This window comes from Tenrec ecaudatus, chromosome 6, assembly GCF_050624435.1.
Source record: "Tenrec ecaudatus isolate mTenEca1 chromosome 6, mTenEca1.hap1, whole genome shotgun sequence".
In the NCBI taxonomy this organism is placed as follows: domain Eukaryota; kingdom Metazoa; phylum Chordata; class Mammalia; order Afrosoricida; family Tenrecidae; genus Tenrec; species Tenrec ecaudatus.
The window spans coordinates 57331617-57350660 of record NC_134535.1 but is presented as its reverse complement, the minus strand read 5'-3'; the positions used below and the strand labels follow the sequence as shown (position 1 = coordinate 57350660).

The following is a 19044-nucleotide window of genomic DNA, read 5'->3' as shown; positions in this document are numbered from 1 at the left end:
GGTAAGGATTGGCTTTTTAAATACAAACCGTATATATTTAGATAATTCTCAAGAGATACATTTTAATATCTTCCAAGAAATCTGACATTGGTTCCCAAAGGAATATGAAATCATCTTGGAAATCCAAAGAAATCCAAAGATGATAATATTTAAAATTTTTTGTTTTTGAATTCTTTTAGAATCGTACTCTGATTTTTTAATAAGTGTTAAAGAAAGCAGTGCAATTTTTAAAAGCAGATACGAAATGCTTACACTGCAAGGTAGCAGTCAAAACTCTTGAGTTGCTTTCTATTATCTAACCCTGCTTTTTAAAGCAATCATGACACAGAACTACATGAAAAGCAACAAGAATACGTGGAGAAACCAAAATTTCAAGTCAATAAGCAATTATTTTTTACTTTTTACCTCTGAACCATTTCTGTGAATGAAAATTAAAAGGGTTGATTTTTATCCAAATTCAACAATCTTTCCTTTTTGAACATACAGCGTCTAGTTTTTCTGTGTGTTCGTTAAATTTTTAACTTACTATATGTATTAAGGGACGTTGCCATCTTTTGATATATTTAAAAGGTGAATCATTGTGTTTTTAAACACTAAGAATGGCTTCTTTATTCTGTGACAAATCATGCTGGTAGTCTGTTATTTGTATATGTAAAACCTTCCTTTTTGCCTTATCATGTATCTGTTACACACATCATTAACATTCTGTTCTTTGTTTGTGCAGAGCCGGCTACTTGCCTCAGAATATTCCCCTGGAGATGATCAGATACCTATCTGAGGAAAAGGATTTTCTTCCTTGGCATGCTGCCAGCCGGGCTCTTTATCCTCTGGATAAATTGCTGGACCGCATGGAGAACTATAATGTCTTCAATGTAATCATATATATTCTCTTACTCTCATAAGATAAGCTGTTATTTTCCTGTTTGCTATTCACCATTGACTCTACGTTATTTTTGTTCTTTCTTCTAATTTGCGTGATTACTTTTGTCCTGATTTTTCTTTTCCACACTGATGAAAATTATTCGAAGAAATTTATTACAAGCGACGTTTTTTTCCTGCCTCAAAGTGTCAATTAATCTTCAATGAATGCTTCGGAATTTAAGAACAAATATACAGAGCAAATCCTTAAAGTTCAACCGACTTCCCGATAGTTAAAGGACGCCGTGTTCACAAAGGACTTCCCCTGGTTAGAGAGGGTCCAAAAATCTAGCAGAATATAGACAGTTTCAGCAAGGCTTCTTAGTCATTATTTTTATCCAAAAGGGCAGAGTGAATTCAATTCACTTCCTTAATTAACGAGGATAAGATCAACATTGAGGCCAAAGCCCATTCATAATTGGGTCCAAGGGGACACAGGAGAGCAAACAACAGATAATCCAAATAGACGTGAGGACATGACACACATTCCAACAGCCTGACCAGATTTCCAGAGCTGAAGCCTGGGAAACCAAATTGCACTGCTAACACCAACTAATCTAATTTAATCATCACTTTAAATAAGATTCAGATTAAAGACTGTTAATAAGCTTTTGATTTCCAAATTTTCTATCAGTTGTGAGGCTTTGCATATGACAATACGTTTCTGTGCCGTCTATTATCTTTGCTCACTGTTTTGCTCTCCTTCAAAGAGCCTGTTTCTGTCTTATAAAATCGTCTTGTGACATATTGGCTATACTGACTAACTTACGTATTTGGAAACTATATTTCCACGTCATGAAACTGGCTATTCAAGCCATTCTAAATGTCAGAGAGCCATCACAGGTCCTTCTTTCTTACCCTAAGCTAAATTGAAAGCCCCCGGTTAGTTACTTGTGGACAGGGACAATCGTGCCATGGCTATCATTAGCTTTGTCTCAACTATTACATCAGACGCTCAAAGAAATGTGGCGTTTCCATTGTGGTACAAATAATATCTACTAGAGAAAGACATATACTTTTCTTTTTTCCTTAACAAAACACACTGTAATGAAATTTTTGTAAAAGTAACATACATTTTTGTGTAATTTTTAGTTTTAAATAGTGTGTGATGCCAGACATTTCATTTTCAATAAAAGTTAAAAATTGCTTTGAATATATCATTAGCTGAATCGATTGTTGATTCTGAAATACCATGTAATTATACTGAAGATCATTCTGTGACTTTCAGTTCAACAATAATAGTCTGTAGGCTGGCTGGGCCTACATAATACTTTAAGTACATTCTACTGGTAGAAAATAAATGTTATGTGCTCACGTTCTTATAGCATATCTATAGTAAATCTTATAGATATATAGTATTTCTTATAGAATATCAAGTCCAAGTATCATCAACGTTACTATTTATTCATTTGGTTGTAAACATTGTCAATGTTATAAATCATTCTTTTGTCCAATAGGAAAAGTAGACTTCCAAATTTTGATAGTATTAGATCTGTGTGTCCTGTATTTGAATTGCTAAGTTAAGTAACATTGTAATTGGGAAGTTATTGTGCTCATAATTTCACTGTTATTTGAAAGCAGCTATATTTAGAAAGTGTGTTCTTGTTATTATAACATTTTAGTGGTCAGAATAGAGATGTTTCAAGCTGACACCATCTTTCTACCTTCCTTGTTCCATTTAGGAATATATTTTGAAGCAAGTGGCAACAACATATCTCAAACTTGGATGGCCCAAAAATAATTTTAATGGATCCCTTGTTCAAGCATCTTACCAACACGAGTACTGTATTATTTGATTATTCTTTCAGTTTCTCCATGAGCTATACAATAAAATCGTACTAGTGGCATTGTGGTTTTAGCTGCATGAGATGATCTTTCTTTCATGCTTGATCTTTCATTTCCGTTTTCTGGGAGGATCGCTACGGGGCAGCAGGTCCATTGCTTGACACGAGGACCCAGGTGTCCTTGCCATGTTTAATGTGAGCTCTGCCTTAATGAAGTAGTGAGATGGACTTATACCCTCCTCTGTGTACTGATTCCAGATCTGACTTTTATAGATCTCTGCTTAATTGTCTCTTCACCAGTAGTTTGTAATTTCAGAATCTAAAAAGCATCTATCTTTATGTTCATTCTTTACTAACCAACTGTTTATTTAATGTTGCCCCGACTTTCTCTTCAGACAGTAACACTGCTGTTTCATTTCATTTTTCTTCCTTTTAATGCCGTCTAGAGAACTACGCAGAGAGGTTATAATGCTGGCGTGCAGTTTTGGTAACAAGCACTGTCACCAACAGGCATCAACACTTATATCAGATTGGATTTCCAGCAACAGGAACAGGTAAATTGAAAACAGTCCTGTGTTGCTCAGATGATTTCAAACTGCTTTCAGAGTCTCAGTTGATGCATTCCATTTTCAATGCTGAAGTATTAGAGAGAAAGCAAAGGGATGTTTGTTCTGGTTCATAGTTTCAAATACAATGGCTTGAAAATAACAATATATTTCAAGTTTTAGGCTATCTTTCTTAATTTATGCCCTTATGTTTCAGGTATGAAGCTAAGTCAACAAGTATTGTTCCTAGTGTTTCAGCTCATGCATACTTGGGTCCATCCAAAACAACATGTCCCTGCCATCAGTGCTATAGAGGAGTTCTCTAAGTTGAATACTCACCCTAGTCTCATGAAGGCATTAGACTGGAGACAAAAACGATAACAACCACATCTCGCTGCCATCGGTCAATTCTGACGTTTAGCAAGCTTATAGGTGGAAGAGAGATGGGGTTTCCTATTCCTATAAAGAGTTAAAGTCTTGGAAACCTACAGGGGCAGTTCTGCTCTGACTAACAAGGTCACTGGGGCTGAATTGACTCTGGGTTTTCCAGCGGTCGATGTTTATGGAAGCAGACAGCCTCATCAGACCATTCTCCCTCAAAGTAGCCCGTGCCTTTACACTACTGCTCAATGCAAACCTTACGAGGCCACCAGGCTCCTTCATTAGGACAGTCAGGTGCAGTCAAGAAAAATGTCCAGTCAAGGCAGTGGCTTTTGCGGGGCCCTATTAACCCATTGAAATTCAAGACAGAGCGATCAGCCAGAAGGTTATGGCAACTGTTTATTCATACTTTTTATCCCAAAAGAGTAATTCTGATAGATTTTCTAGAAGGGCACTGAACAATTACAAAGACTTATTAGGAAGAAGCTGAAAAAAAAAATGGAAACAGCATCTGTGAAAAAAAAGACCAGGAAATTTGCCCCAAGGAATTATTTTTCCATCCGAATGATGCACCTGCTAATTCTTTGGGGGTGGAGGAGGCTATTATGAGAATTTTCTTGGGAAAATTTACCCCTTCCACCAAACAGCCATGATTTTGCTCCTTGAGATTTCACTTTGTCCCCAAATTTCAAAGGGAATGTAAAAGGGCATGATTTGAGCCCATCAGGTACCTAGCATGCTGTTTGGACTGGCTGTAAATCAAAGGACTGGGAAAGCCTTAGAATTAGAGAGATGGAAACACTGGCTTTACAAGTGTGTAGAACTATGTCAAGAACCAACAACTGCCTTATACTATGATATTTTATTAATAAAGATTTCATTTTGATATTTTTGTTTTATGAGATTTATATGGTTTTATAGCAGTCATTTTTATTTACCCTTGTGCAAAGCACCAGCTTGTTTCTAGTTGTGATAGCTTGGCCGTCATTCCATGAAAGGAAATCATTAAATTGGGGGAATCTCATTAAGGCTCTTGATAAAACCATGTTATTCTTTCAGAAACATTTATCTGCATATGTTATAAGCAAAGTAGCACAACAAACATGAATATTAAAAAATACAAATGGAAAGGAGATCTTTATTCTTTCAGTGATCCCTGGCAGCGACCTTGAACTTGTATCTTATCTGAAAATTTCACAGTTCAACAGGTCACTAGTGCATAATATGTGGTTAAAGTAATTTAATGTAATTGTTTTCAGAAAAAATTGAATATTAATGAAAGAAATATTAAGCATAAAAGAAAAATCCATTTATCTTCTTACTATAGTGTTTAAACTTTCTGTAAGCATATTTGTAAAGATTTTCATACTCCTTTTTTTCATACATTGAACTACAAACGCATGCCCCACTCCAGTCATTGGCCTCTGTGTTTATTAATGTCAGAAGGGAAGGGCAGGATAGGGAGTCAGAGGACTTTATCGAGATGACGCCTGTGCCTCATAGGTGAGTCAGGGATGACCATCATGGACAGCAGAGGCAAGGTCTCGTTCCAGATGAGCACAGAGAACAGCAGAGTCTCTATATGCTGCTATGGAACAAACTGGCATTTTCCTTGTCAGGAGTTACTTATGTTTAAATTTAGTATCTAAATGGCTCCAGTTCAAAGGGTAACTATCCTGTTTTAAAGGTTGCTGAGGGAAATATTTCACTGCAATATTTAGTAATTTGTCATAATATTTCATATCCCCTAGCATTTTTCTGTTTGCCCTTTAAGTTAAGTTAATCATTTTGAGCCTTGTACTAAGCTATGAGGGAAAATATTTTATCATTATATCTCTCAATTGATCCATCATATAATTGATGACAGTGATTAAATGCTTCATCAGTCTTCTGAAGAACTAAAAAAAAATCTTCATTTAAAAAATATTTTCCTAGTGATAATTCTTTTGCTAAGTCTCTGGAAACTATTATATTTGACCTGAACATGTTAAATGAAGTTTTTTCCTCCGTATTTCTTATCATGCCCTTCAATTCAACTATATATTACTAGGTTATAAAAATAAAATGTAGAGCTACTTAAAATCAATACATGCCTTTTATTAGAGTTGATAGTTGTTGTTTAAACTTTCATTTTTTAAAAAGATTCTTGATATAATTTTAAGCTTATAAAAAACTTGTGAGTTGGTTACTTTTTGACCCTTCAATGAATATACTCACATTATCATATAGTTTTACCTTAAACCAAAAATTGGGCTTGTACCATTGCTTTCACTGTTTCTATGAAAACAATTAAGTCTATTACCATTTCCTACATTTAAAGATACAGGTTCTTAATGTACTCTTTTATAATATTGTACTGAGCACCTCTTAGTGCCAGGTGGGAAAGCAAAGAAAAAAGTGAAGTTCAAATTAAAAAGAGAGGCAGTGCTCCAAGTAAAGAATTTTCCTACATGAGTAAAGCAAGTACTAGCAAGAGACAAGGTGTAAAATGCCTTCCTTCTTTAGAGGACTTGCTCTCTGACGCATGAGCGTGACTAGGGGGTGGTAGAGGTAGGTGGTTGGGGGCTGCAGGTGGAATACACCTGAGTTGACATTTAGCTGGATAATCCTGGTGATTTCTCAGTTGGGAACGTGAAAAACCATCACTTCTGATATGTCAGTTCATTTCAGTTTTGATAACTCTGTCATTTATTCATAATGAAATAATTAAATTTGGACCCAATGCATGAAGGTGATTTTGTCATTTCCTTCATCATTTTTATATCTTCTTGCATCGCTTGCTTTTGCAAGTTGGCAAGTAAACCTGCTAAGTGGAACTAACTGTGTTTACTAAGATTTGCTCAACCGACCAGATGACAGATCTCAGCATATACAGGTAACCTCCTGCAGTGAGGGCACTGGCGCCACTGAGCCACCTCCGAGTGAAGATCAGAGGTTTGATCTGTGTTTTTCAGATGACAGCTTAATAGTAAAGCAATACTAGAATCTGGTTGCTGATGCTGAGTTCAACTTTCTTAAATTGAATCAATGAAGGGGATGACATTGTTTCTTTTTAAATGAACCTGAAGCAAAACATCAGTCAGCTCTATTTTTTCTTGTTTAATTCTATTTTTTTAAGTAACAAGTAAAAAAGCATAATCATAAAAGTTAGGAATACTATACAGGTATATTTTCTACTAATAACTGAGAAGTGGGTAGTTAGGGTTAGGTTCAGGGTCAGGGTCAGGGTCTCTGTAGGAGAAAGACTTGCTGATATACTTCCACAACAATTACAAACAAGAAAGTCCTACCGGGAAGTTCTACTCTGTCCTATAGGATTATTATGTGTTGAAATTAATTGCATGACAGTGGAGTGGACATTACATTACAAAGAAGCATAATCTAGATATATTGGGACAGGTGTATAATCCCTGGTATGAAACTCCAGAAAATTGATGGTGTCAAAAAAAAAAAAAAAGTAGTTCAGGAGAGGCTAATGACACCCAAAAGTGCAATGAGAGAAAATGTGAGAGAAAAATTTAAGATGTACAGTGGATGATAAATTGAATGAGCCAGCATTCTTATCCGTGTTAAAATATTCAAATGTTACAGTGTGTGGAATTGTAATGGTGATGCCATGCATGAAAATGGATTGTGTTACATCCAGGTCTGGTTAGGCTCTGATTTGGACACGAAGTTCAGCAGAATGCCACATTTCAGAAACGAGACAGAGTGCCAAGCACACAGTGGAGAACAATACAAATGATAAAAAGATCTTGAAAACATGAGCTATGAGAGGAGCTGGTGAGCCCTGAAAATTTCACTCTAAAATAAATGTTAAAGGCATAGAAAAGACGATATCCATTTTTATATGTACAAAAAGCATACCAAAAGGTACAATAATTGGTTTCTTTCACTGGTTGGTGCAAATTAACAAGAAATAATAGCCCTAAGTATTGCTGGGTAAAATATAGGGAAACATTATTACAGCAGATGCATTATAATGTAAAATCTCTGAATTAGAATGTTATTGGGATGTACAATTAACCACATAGAAATCACAATATGATAATATGTGGTTTTCGATGAATAATAAATTTAACCTGAAATTAAATGCCTGTCTAAAACACAGACTTTTAATTTTGTACTAATGTATTATTTTAAAAATAATTTTAAAAGGCACAGTTTAAAACCTGAAGCCTATTAAATATAAAGAATTAATGGAGAGTAATATAGATCACCTATCCCAGAAATTGATGACTGGTATCTTCACTCTATTTATAAAAAGTACTCTGAAACAGCATAGTACCTGGTAGCTTGTAATTATCCAATTGAGTCGACTCTATTTCACCTCATGAGGACCTTAGAGGTGTGAGAGTAGAGTTGTGGTCCAGGAGGTTTCCAGTGGCTTAGTTTCTCAAGGGCAGCACTAGGCCTCGCTTCCCGGTGCTTCTGGAAACTGGACCTTTCACTTAGCAGTCCAGTGCATCACCAGCTCCCTATCCATTGGGTAATTAGGGAAAAGAGGTGTTACAGTTTAAAAGTAAAGAGAACTAGAGTCGATGCTGACTCTAGTCCAAGACTCTGGTATTGGGTTTCCAACTGCAAGGTTGGCATTTCAAACCTACTGGCCACTTCACGGCAGAAAGGTAAGGCGACCTGCCCCCACAAAAGTGACAGACTCAGAAACCCGAAATAGTGTTGTGAGAAGCTACGGTCGACTAAACGGCAGTGGGTTTAATGTTGAAAACTGCTTTGGCAGAGAAAAGATGAAGATTCATCAAAAGATTGTTGGCCCATGCATGTGTTGACTGAAGGCAGTGAATTTTGGCTCATACGTATTCATGTGTTCTTTTGATTTATAAACGTTACTCTCTAGGTTTTGATTTTGTAGTGTTTATTCCAATCAGTTGTTTATAGAAATGACTGTGCAAGATCTCATCATTTTATGTCATTTTGCAGATTACTAAATTAAAAGCCCACAAGGATTACGTCATTTGCCAAGATTATACCATCGTAAGTGGTGTAGCTCGAGTTCCATCCTCAGCCTGCCACGTTGTCTTAGTCAATTCTGTGATGGTATATAAAATAATCACGTGGCAATAATATATGCTTACTTAAAAATCGTTTGAGAAAACAACAGTCAAACTCCAGTACTCCCTGCAATGAGTATGTGCAACAACGTTATGCCCATAGCCAATGTTCCTTAAACGTGAAGTCATCTCAGAATTACCAGGACTTGCTTGATTCTGCGCCGCCCCCCACTCCTACACTTCCTGGATCAGTAGATGGGACGGGACATGGAGGCATGTGGAAATACCAGTTGTCGTTGCCCCCAACGGCCACACTTTGGGGACGACTGCGGTGGGTAAAGGTTTCTGCCTCCAGTGTCATCGACACTGGTGATCACAATGGAATTGTTCTTCTAAAGAAGGTTCCTTAGTTCCCTTATTTAGAGCGGTATAATTACCAATAACTCACGTCATCAGAGTCATATGACAGAATGCCTATTTCATACCTGACACTGTTCAGAGTTACCCTCTGCTTACTTTGAATCCCCCAGGGCATCAATATGGGGATTGTTATTGCTGTTGGGTGAACTTTCATTAACATACTGACGATGTGATTTTTAATGGTGAGGTATGAACAGTAACCGTCACTGAATGCATTCGTTCCGATTCTTTGGGAGCCCTGGCCGCGTGGTGGGACCCTGTCGCCGGGCTGCCTGCAAGGTCAGCCGTGGGAAACCACCAGCCGCTCCAAGGAAGAAAGACGGTACTTTCTACTCCTGCAGAGATTTCCCGCCTCGGAAGCCGTGAGGGTGGTCCTGGCTGCCTGCAGGGCCAGTGTGAGCCCAGTGCCAGGGCAGTGATTTATCTGACTTTCGTTGGGCTCTGCCTCCTGGCAACCCCGCATGTTACAAAGCAAACTGCTCCGGGGGTGTCTTGCTTGTCTTCGCTCCAAGGAGCAGGTCACGGGGCCTGTGCGGGCAGTGCCACGGGACGTGTTTTTACATCAATGGTTGGGTGAGTGAACAGGGCAAATGTTCGCACTGTCTAGGCGTCCGCATTCGAATAGCCTCCTTTCAGAAGATTTTCAGAACTCCCCCACGAGCTCTCCCACAAGTCGGGGAGAAAGAATGGGCTCTCTGCTCCCACAGCAAACCCACAGGGGGCTCTGGGCTGGCATTGACTCCATGGCAGTGCGTTTGATTTTTTTTTTTAGTTTTATAAGATTTTAGGTTTACAAGGACCAACAAAAACAAAATATTATCTTAGGAATTCTCCATTATGAGCAGTGGGGGGAGCTTTAGTTTTTCTCCAACTTTTAGAGAGGTGGCCTGACTTGCAGGTAAGCATTATGTCTGCTGCTTTGCTCGCCTTAATTCGTTGCTATCTGTGGTCCCTGCCCCTCCATCAGGCGCGGCTCCTCTTATCTCAGAGAATAGATAAGCTCTTTCCTTGTGACTGTTCATCAGCTGAGATCCTTGGGTGAGAACAGAAAGATAGGGACACAAAGGGCTCTTTGCACTGGGACCTGTGTATGATCAGGGCGGGAAGCTTATGTGTGGTCCTTCTGAAACCAAGATTCTACCTTATTGTCCATGTTTCCTGTAAGGAGGTCGTCTTCTCCCTCCCCTTGCACTGCTTGTTCTGGTCTTCCCACAATGCACTGATCCACTCCAGATCATCACAGGGTAGAGTCCTTATATACATTCGCCATAACTGCCACTTCAGTGCTCGGTCACTGGCACCAGCATTTTGACCAAAGTAAATACAGACTGTAAGGCAGTAATGAAAAAACGGGCAGGGCCACCAAGGCCGTGTGTTAAGAATTTTGTGATCCATGAGTCAGGAACACTGGCGGCGTAGTGGTTACACGTTGGGCTGTGATTCACAGTGTCAGCGGTTTGAAATCACTAACCACTCTGAGGGAGAAAGACGGGGCTTTCTACTCCCTTAAACTGCCCATCCCTGCCTTCAAGGTGATGCTGAGTCACAGCCAGCCTGTAGGACAGCGCAGAACTCTCGCGGGAGTTTCCGAGACCGCGACGGGAGTAGACAGCCTCATCGTTCCTCTGCAGATTTGCTGACAATTTCCCCTGCTGACCTTGCGGATGGCAGCCAATGGCTAACCACGAGGCCACCAGAGTCCCTGTTATCAACAGTTACAGCCTCAGCCACTCACAGCGACGCTTGGACCCCATACTGCGGGCCTGATGTGGATCAGCCTACACTAGACAACAGTCAGTGAGAGGAACGAGAAATATAAAACCATGCCTAGTTTCCATAAAACAAGCAGTACTTTTGGACAAGTCACTCAGCTGAGGATTTTACCCTTGATTCTACAGTGAAGGTATTGCCTTTAAGTCTTCAGTGTGCAAAACCAGCAACAAGACAAGATTAGACCTTGCTGGTGACTCCCATGAAGAATTTCAATCTCGGAAAACTGCCAGGAAGTTCTACTCCGTTCTGTGGGGTCACTATGAGTCAGAATCAACTTGAAAGCAGTGAATTTGGAAAGTTTGGGATGGGCCACACAAGGGAGAAGTAAAAATCTAGTCTTCACCCACCCAGGGCCTCTTGCCACGAGGCAGAGATCAGACATATGCCCATTGTCCATCCTTCTTGTAGCCTTTTATGAACCAATAGTTTCTCCCATGACTCTCTACTTCTATATTGGGCTCAATAATCCTTTACACTAGCCACAAAGAACTCACGGATAATTCTCATAATTGAAGAAATTTAGTAGGAAAGTTAACAGGTCTCTACAGACCAGGATCAGAAAACAGTAAGGATGCAGTCATCGGTCCACAGCAATGCCTCTCCTCAGTGAGCAGCCAAGTACCTCTCTCATCCTCAGCCTCTGACTCACATGGTCCCTTGGCCTTTGCCTCCCCAGGCCAAAAAGCCAGACTTGTTTCCAGCCCCTGCCTCACAGTGCCATCGTCTCAGCACCGCTCCTCTTTTCTGTCTCGTGGTCGGCTTGCCTCTGCCTCTGATCTCAGCCTAGCTCCTTCACTCTCCTAAGTCACAGCTTCTGGTGCCTCTGTACTAAGCCTCTGCCACTTCAGACAGAGATCTCTAGTGTTCTTCATGGATGGCCCTTCTTCCTTCACAGCCTGGGCATTCTCTCTGTTCCTGCTTCTGATATGACTCATCCTTATAGACAGGAGAGTGGCAGTGAAAATGGAGGAACTCCACCTGTTTGAATAGTCTCACCCAATCATTTGGTGGGGGTCACAGGAAAATGGATAGAAGTACCCTATTTTAAATTTCACTTCATCACGAGCGTTCACATCAAGCTTAACACAATCACAGTACATGAGCATCATTGTTGACAGTTACTGTTGAGCTGATTCTGACATGTGCGCAACGTTAAACTTTGGAAAGCTCAGGGGTTCCAGAACTGTGCCAAGTGACTATTTGGAAGCGTGGGGTTTGAAAACTGACTGCCAAACACCACCTCATCCTTAGAAATGCCTCGGAAGTTTCCCTTTAGCCATGATGTTGTCAATTGCTATCAGGTTGGCGCTGACCCATAGCGACCCTGCGCACAACAGAAAGAAACACTACGCAGTCCTGCACCACCCTCACAGTTGTTCCCCTGCTTGGGACCATTGATGCAGCCATGGTGTCCGTCCATCTCTTTGAAGGCCTGCCTCTTTTTCGCTGACCCTCCAATACACCGAATATTACGTTCTTATCCAGGGACCAGACTGTCTTGACAATATGTCCAAAGTCTTGCCATCTGTGGTAGTAGCATAATCTGGTGTCAATTTGAAGATTAAGAGTGTAGGGGTGGAGTCTAGCCTGTCAATCCAGAGACAGTCAATGAGACCCCTTTGTGGGCATGGCCTTCTCCTGAGAATTCTGGAAACCGCAGTATATTCCCTCTTGGAGGTGGGAGACAGTCTCACATACAGCTCATTCCCTGAGATGTCTTCTGACAAGATACATGTCACTATGCCCTGGGAGCTAGAAAAGCCACATGGACCTACCCTGATGCATTCAGCCCTCTGGATCCAGAGAAGTCACATAGAGACCCTTGCCAGTGCTAAGATGCTTACAATGCCACTGGATCCAAAGACTTTGTACCCCCTGACCTGTGATCGTCCTGCATTTGGCATCATTGCATGTGTTTCGTAAGTCTGAAGAGGACCTTATAGATTGGTATCAGATATATGGGCTAATATCAGACTTATGGGCTAAGACAACTGGGTCGGGATGCTTTCTCAATGTTCACTTGCTCTTGTATATAAACCTCGTCCTTATACACACATGTGTGTTTATGAATTTGTTTTCCTTGCCTCTAAGGAATACTCTGGCCTTACTTCTTCCTATACAGATCTATTTGTCCTTTTATCTGTTTACGGTACTTTTAATATTCTTCTCCAGCACCACAATTCAAACGCATTGGTTCTTGTACCGTCTTCCTTATTCAATGTCCAACTTCCTTCCTTTTTAAAAAAATCATTTTATTGGGAGCTCTTGCAGCTCTTATTGTAATGCATATATCCATCCATTGTGTCAAGCTCATTTGTTGCCATCATCATTCTCAAACATTTTATTTCTACTAGAGTTCTTGATATCAGCTCTTTTTTTTCTCCTTCCCCCTCCCCCGATAAACCCTGGATAATTTATCTTTTTTTCCCCCATGTCTTACATCAACTACGGTGTTGCTTCACCCACTTTTCTGTTGTCCATTCACCTGAGAAGGGGTTATATGTAGGTCATGTAATTGCTTCCCCTTCTCTTCCCCCACCTTCTCCTTACCCTCCTGGTATCATTACTCTCATTATTGGTCCTGCGGGGTTTATCTTTCCTGAATTCCCTGTGTTTCCAGTTCCTATCTGTACCAGTGTACGTGTTCTGGTCTAGCCAGATTTGTAGAGTAGAATTGAGGTCATGATAGTCAGGGAAGGGGTGGGGAAGCATTAAAGAACTAGAGGAAAATTATGTTTCTTCAGTGCTATACTGCACCCTGACTGGCTCATCTCTTCCTTGTAACCCTTCTGTAGGGGGAATGTCCAGTTGTTCACAGATAGGCTTTGGGTCTCCACTCTGCCCTCCTTCTCATTCACGTCGATATGATTTTTTTGTTCTGGGTCTTTAATGCCTAATATCTGATCCCATCAACACCTTATGATAACACAGGCTGGTGTGCTTCTTCCATATGGGCTATGTTGCTTCTCAGCTAAATGGCCACTTGTTTATCTTCAAGCCTTTAAGACTCCAGATACTGTATCTTTGATAGCCTAACACCATCAGCTTTCTTCACCACATTTGCTTATGCACCCATTTTGTCTTCAGCGATCCTGCCAAGGAGGTGAGAATTACAGAATGCCAGGTTATTAGAACAAAGTATTCTTGTATTGAGGGAGTACTTGAGTAGAGGTCTAATGTCCATCTGCTACCTTGTACTTAACATATAAATTTATGTACATATCTATCTCTATTATTATATATAAATATATTTACATATGTACATGTCTATATTTAGATCTCTATAAATGTCTAGTTCTTTCCTCTATTTCCTTTTACTTTTCTCTTGTTCCACTATCATGTTCAGCCTTCATTCAGATTTCTGTAATTCCTCTCAGCTACATTGCCCTTGATCAAGCCCCTACTAGGCATTCTTCACTCTCACAATCGGTTTTATATCACTTGTTGTTCCCTTATTCCTGGTTTGGTAGACACTAACCCTTCTTTCCCTGCATCTCCTTCTCCCATGTTGCCCCAAAACTGTTGGGCCCTTTGTTTTCTCCTCTGGATTGTTTATCCTTTCTCTCTTATCTAGATAGACATGCAGAAACAATAATAAACAGAAAAACAAGACAGAGCAAAACAAAGCAACAAAATTAAACAAAAAACCAATGACAAAAAAAAAAAGAAAAGCCTTTAAATAATTCCAGGTCTGTTTGTTGAACTTTAGGGATGTTTTCTGGTTGGTCGAGTCTGATGGGGTGCCACACCCCTCCCCCCAAGTCTATTTTTGGTATTCCCTGGGATTTCATTGCTTTGTTCCCCTTGCTGCTCTGTTGAATGCCCTAACTGTTTGCCTCAGGGTGGTGTGGTCAGATCTGTTACAATTCCCACACTGTGTCTCCATTGTTGTCTTCCGTAGCACTATGGGTCAGTGAGGGAAGTTGTGCCTAGTTGTGGGACTGGTCCTATGGTCTTCTCGGTGCATTCGCTGCTCCAAGGCTGGACCATCGTCCTTGGGGCTTGTTGGGCCAGGAAGTGTTCTATTTTCTCTCCATCCCTCTTCATGTGCTCCAGATCAGAAGAGTCCCTCTCCCTGAGCTGTAGCTTAGCGCTGTCCTCTGAAGTGCATTCTTTTTCTTGGGGTGGGAGAGGGGGAGAGGCTCGGGGAGGGGTGTCCACATAGTTGGGATTGGGGAGGAGCCGGCCTCCTTGTTTGTTGGTTCACTGCTTCATGCTGGTACATTGCATTCACATCTTGGCACCGGTTTTGAAATCTGGTCCCTCTCTCCCTATCCTGTGGAGATATAAGCAACACCCTCCCCTTGGGTGGGTTAGTGCACTGTTCCTCTGCTACCCATGTGTGTTTTTTTTTCTCTCTCTCTTTTCCCCTCCTTTTAAGATGGCTCCCATATGTATCCCTGGATTGGATCTGGTCCCTGGCATAGTACCTGGACTTCACCCCAGGAATGGATGTGTGTATATAGTAGATTTTCCCCTATGCCCCTTTTACATTTTTTTAAAGCTTATCTCAGTAAACTTCTGTTGTGCTTGTCCTTTTGTGCTTGGCTTACTTTGCTTAGCATGATTTCCTTCCAGATCTTCCCAAGTGGTAGTGTGCTTCATGCGTTCATCACTGCTTTTTAGGGATGTGTAGTACCCCATTGTATGTATGTACCACAGTTTCTTAATCTGTTTGTCCATTGATGGAAATTTGGGTTGTTTCCAACTCCTTACGATTGTGAACTGTGCCTCAATGAACTCAAGGTTCAACTTTCACAGGAATATAATACAGTGGAGAATACCATAGCTTCAGTCTGGCACATTTTAATGTTCAAAGAAACATCCTTACTTTTCAATACTCTAAAGAGATCTTGTACAGCAGATTTACCTAATACAGTAAGTCTATTGATCTCTTAATTGCTGCTTTCATAAGCTTTGATTACGGATCCAAATAAGAAAATCCTTGACAACATTTTCCTCCATTTATTATAATTGTATCTGTTGGTCTAGTTATGATGATTGTGGTCTGCCTTACATTGAGTTATAGTCTATTCCAAAGGCTACCATCTTGGATTTTCTTCAGAAAGTATCTCCTCTCTTCAGCAAGCAAGGGTCTTCATCTGTCTACTGCAGATGGCTCATTGCTTCATGCTGGTACATTGCAATCTCGGTGTTGCTTTCTTCCTGCCAGTCCATTTCTCTGATGGTTTCATCTCCATCTAGATTGAACAAGCATGGTGAGAGGTTACAACCCGGATGTACACCTTTCCTGATGTTAAGCTAGGCAGCATTCCTTTGTTCTGTTCATACAACTGCCTCTTGAGCCACGGACAAGCGCCAAAGGAGCACAATCAAGTGTTCTGAATCCCCGTTCTTCTCAAGGTTAGCTGCAGTTTCTTAGGGTAACACAATTGAATGCTTTTTCACTGTCAAAGAAACACAAATAAACATTTTTTTGTCTTTGAGCAATATCCATCTGACATCAGCAATGATAGCTTTTGGTCCACATCCTCCTCTGAGTCTGGCCTGAACTTCTAGAAGTTCCCTATCAATGTCCTGCTGTAACCATTGTTGGATAATCTTATATAAAAATTTACTTGTCTGTAACATCAATGATAACTTTCTCTAGTTTGAGCATTCTCTTGAGTCATCTTCCATAGCAATGGGCACACACATGAATCTCTTTCAGTCAGTTGGTCAAAAAACTGTCTTGCAAATTTCCTGGCATAGACCAGTGAGTGCCTCCAGTGCTTCCTCTTAAGTTTTCTGAAATATTTCAATAGGTGTCCCATCAATTCCTACAGGCTTGTTTCTCACTACGGTATTCAGTGCAGCTTGAACTACTTTCAGCACCATTGGGTCTTGTCATAGGCTACCTCCTGAAACGGTGGACTGTCCACTTGTTCTTTCTGGTACAGTGCCTCAGCATATTCTTTCTGCCTTCTCTTGATGTTTCCTGCATCATTCAAAGTTTTGCCTGTAAAATCCTTCAAAAGTATAATTTGAGGCTTGACATTTTCCTGAGTTCTTTCAGTTTCAGAGATGCTGAGCATGCTCTTCCCTTCTGGTGTTCTAACTATAGGTCCTTGCACTTTTATTTATAACATTTTGCTTTGTCTTGCAGTCTACCTTTATTTAAAATAAGAACTACCTTTCATTTCTTTGTTTTTTTTTTCTCTTGGAGGAGGGCAGAGTATCAAATATTATTTACTTAAAAGTTTGAAGTCTTAGGCAGGTTTCTATAAATATGGATATTTTATTAATGAATTATATTAAATATTGTAAAGCTGATTAAATGCACTTTAGTCATTCATATTTTTAGTAGCATGTGGAGTAGTACTTCATGCCACACTCTAATATTGTTGGTCTGGTTCCTTTCTTTGTGTAACACACAGTAGGGAGCTCTGTTAATAGCTAATTAACTACCCCTTGTTATTTTACCCTGCAAGAAAATTCCACCTTAAACATTCTTCATAACAGTCCTATTGAAATTGAGGAGGAAAAATAGTCAGTAATATACTTTAATATTGTTAGTATGGATTTTAAAAGTATTTTCAGTGATTGCTCCCAATGCAGAACTTGAGTGCTCTCTGTCTCCCATAGCACTGTCTACTCTTGCAACAATGTTCTATAATTAAGTGCAATAACCACACAGAACACACAGACAATGCTCGTAATCCAGGGGTTTATTATGGAAGTTAGTAGGCAAAAATTCAGTTGTTCACTCAAGACATGTTACAAAGTTCCTCTAAGACTTCTAATAAATGCCCAAAGGGCATGCCACTCATGTATAAGCCTCTGCTCAGAGGCACTCTGCTTCGGCTCTGTGGTTCAGCAAATTCAGCTCCCTGATCTAAGTGCCCAGAGGCACCAACCCCCTCCCCATAAGACAGTACGCCGTCCCAAAGCACCGAGCTTCACTTGCTCTGTGACTGGCGAGTCCAAGGTCCTGTCTCATGCTCTGACTCCTAGTTTTGTTGCCGCTGCTCCTCTGGTGTCAGAGGTGTCTCCTGAATCAAAGAGGTTCACTGCGCGGGGATTTCAGGGCTCAGAGGAGGAACTCCACCCCAGGCCCTCGCTTCTGAGATGGCTTACTTTATAGCTGCCAGAATGACAGGGACTCAGAGTTGAATCATGTCTCCCACCTTCACTATGCCTGGAAGAGCCAAATTAAACCACTCATTGCCCTGCAAAGCATTTTACATACATACGTACGTATATACTTGCATTATATGTAGGGGAGGAATAAAACGTAAACAATAATCGCCTTCTTTCTCTTACATCTTTCTGTCTTAGGGATTTATACTCAATAGTTGTGGCTGTATAACCCCAGCACAGAGCCTTCGAACTTGCTCATAAGGTTCGTCAAAGCAGAGAGTGGTAAGGAAGCCTCTAGTATGATTATGTGGATTAACAAAACCATCCGTGTCACTGAGACTTCATAGCCCCAGGCAGTGCCCTTAGGAAGACTTTCTGGGTGGCTCAAAGCTTAAAGTTCCTAACTGCTGGGCCAAAAGTGGGTGGTTTGAACCTACCCACAGGAACCTCTGGCAGAAAGGTGTAGGAAGTACAGTTCTACTGCTCAGCACCTGGGCTTCCACACGTCAGAACGGATGCCACCACTCACCTTATCTTTAAGGCTAAAGAGAATGCCTTCACAGCCGGGCTGTGTTCCTCCTTACGCTGCCCGCAGGGATGCCGAGCAGTCAAATTGACCCGTCTGCATTGGGATCATGAGATAACTGCTTATGAGCATTTTATATGTCCTCCTTATGTCATATTTCTAAAATGCGGCATTGCTTTGATCATAAAAAGTTTAATAATTATCATCTGTTTTAATTCTAACTCACTTCATTAATCAGCAAAATGTACTCTGAGTTTCTTCTTTCCCCTGCTAGAAAGCACAAGGGATCCAACTATAGGTCAAAAGGGCAAGTTCAGGTCTTCCGAAAGCATACAGCCTGAGCATAGATTGGGTCAATCAAGTGCCATACAAATAATGCAAGATTGCAACTTGAAGAGTATCTAAAAGAGGGGTCTGCAAGACAATGGTTACATGACCTGTTAGCAAGGTTGAAGATCCAGCAGAGTGATGACCACCTGATAGCTACAAGTGAGATACAAGGTCCCTAGTCTGGGTGGGAGGGGGCAGGGGAGAGTTGACAAATCCCCTTGCTATCAAGTCCATTCTGATCGATGTTGCTGTTATTGTTAGGTGCTATCAAGTTG

At 40.6% G+C, this 19044-nt stretch overlaps 1 protein-coding gene across 1 annotated transcript in view; it reads left to right on the top strand.

Moving 5' to 3' along the window:
- TRHDE (thyrotropin releasing hormone degrading enzyme) overlaps nt 1–19044 on the top strand; it is a 524500-nt gene that overhangs the window by 473004 nt on the left and 32452 nt on the right. The window contains exons 13-15 of the mRNA XM_075551269.1: nt 725–872; nt 2601–2698; nt 3149–3256. Of these exons, the coding sequence (XP_075407384.1) occupies nt 725–872; nt 2601–2698; nt 3149–3256 (354 nt within the window). The remainder of the gene's footprint in view (nt 1–724; nt 873–2600; nt 2699–3148; nt 3257–19044) is intronic.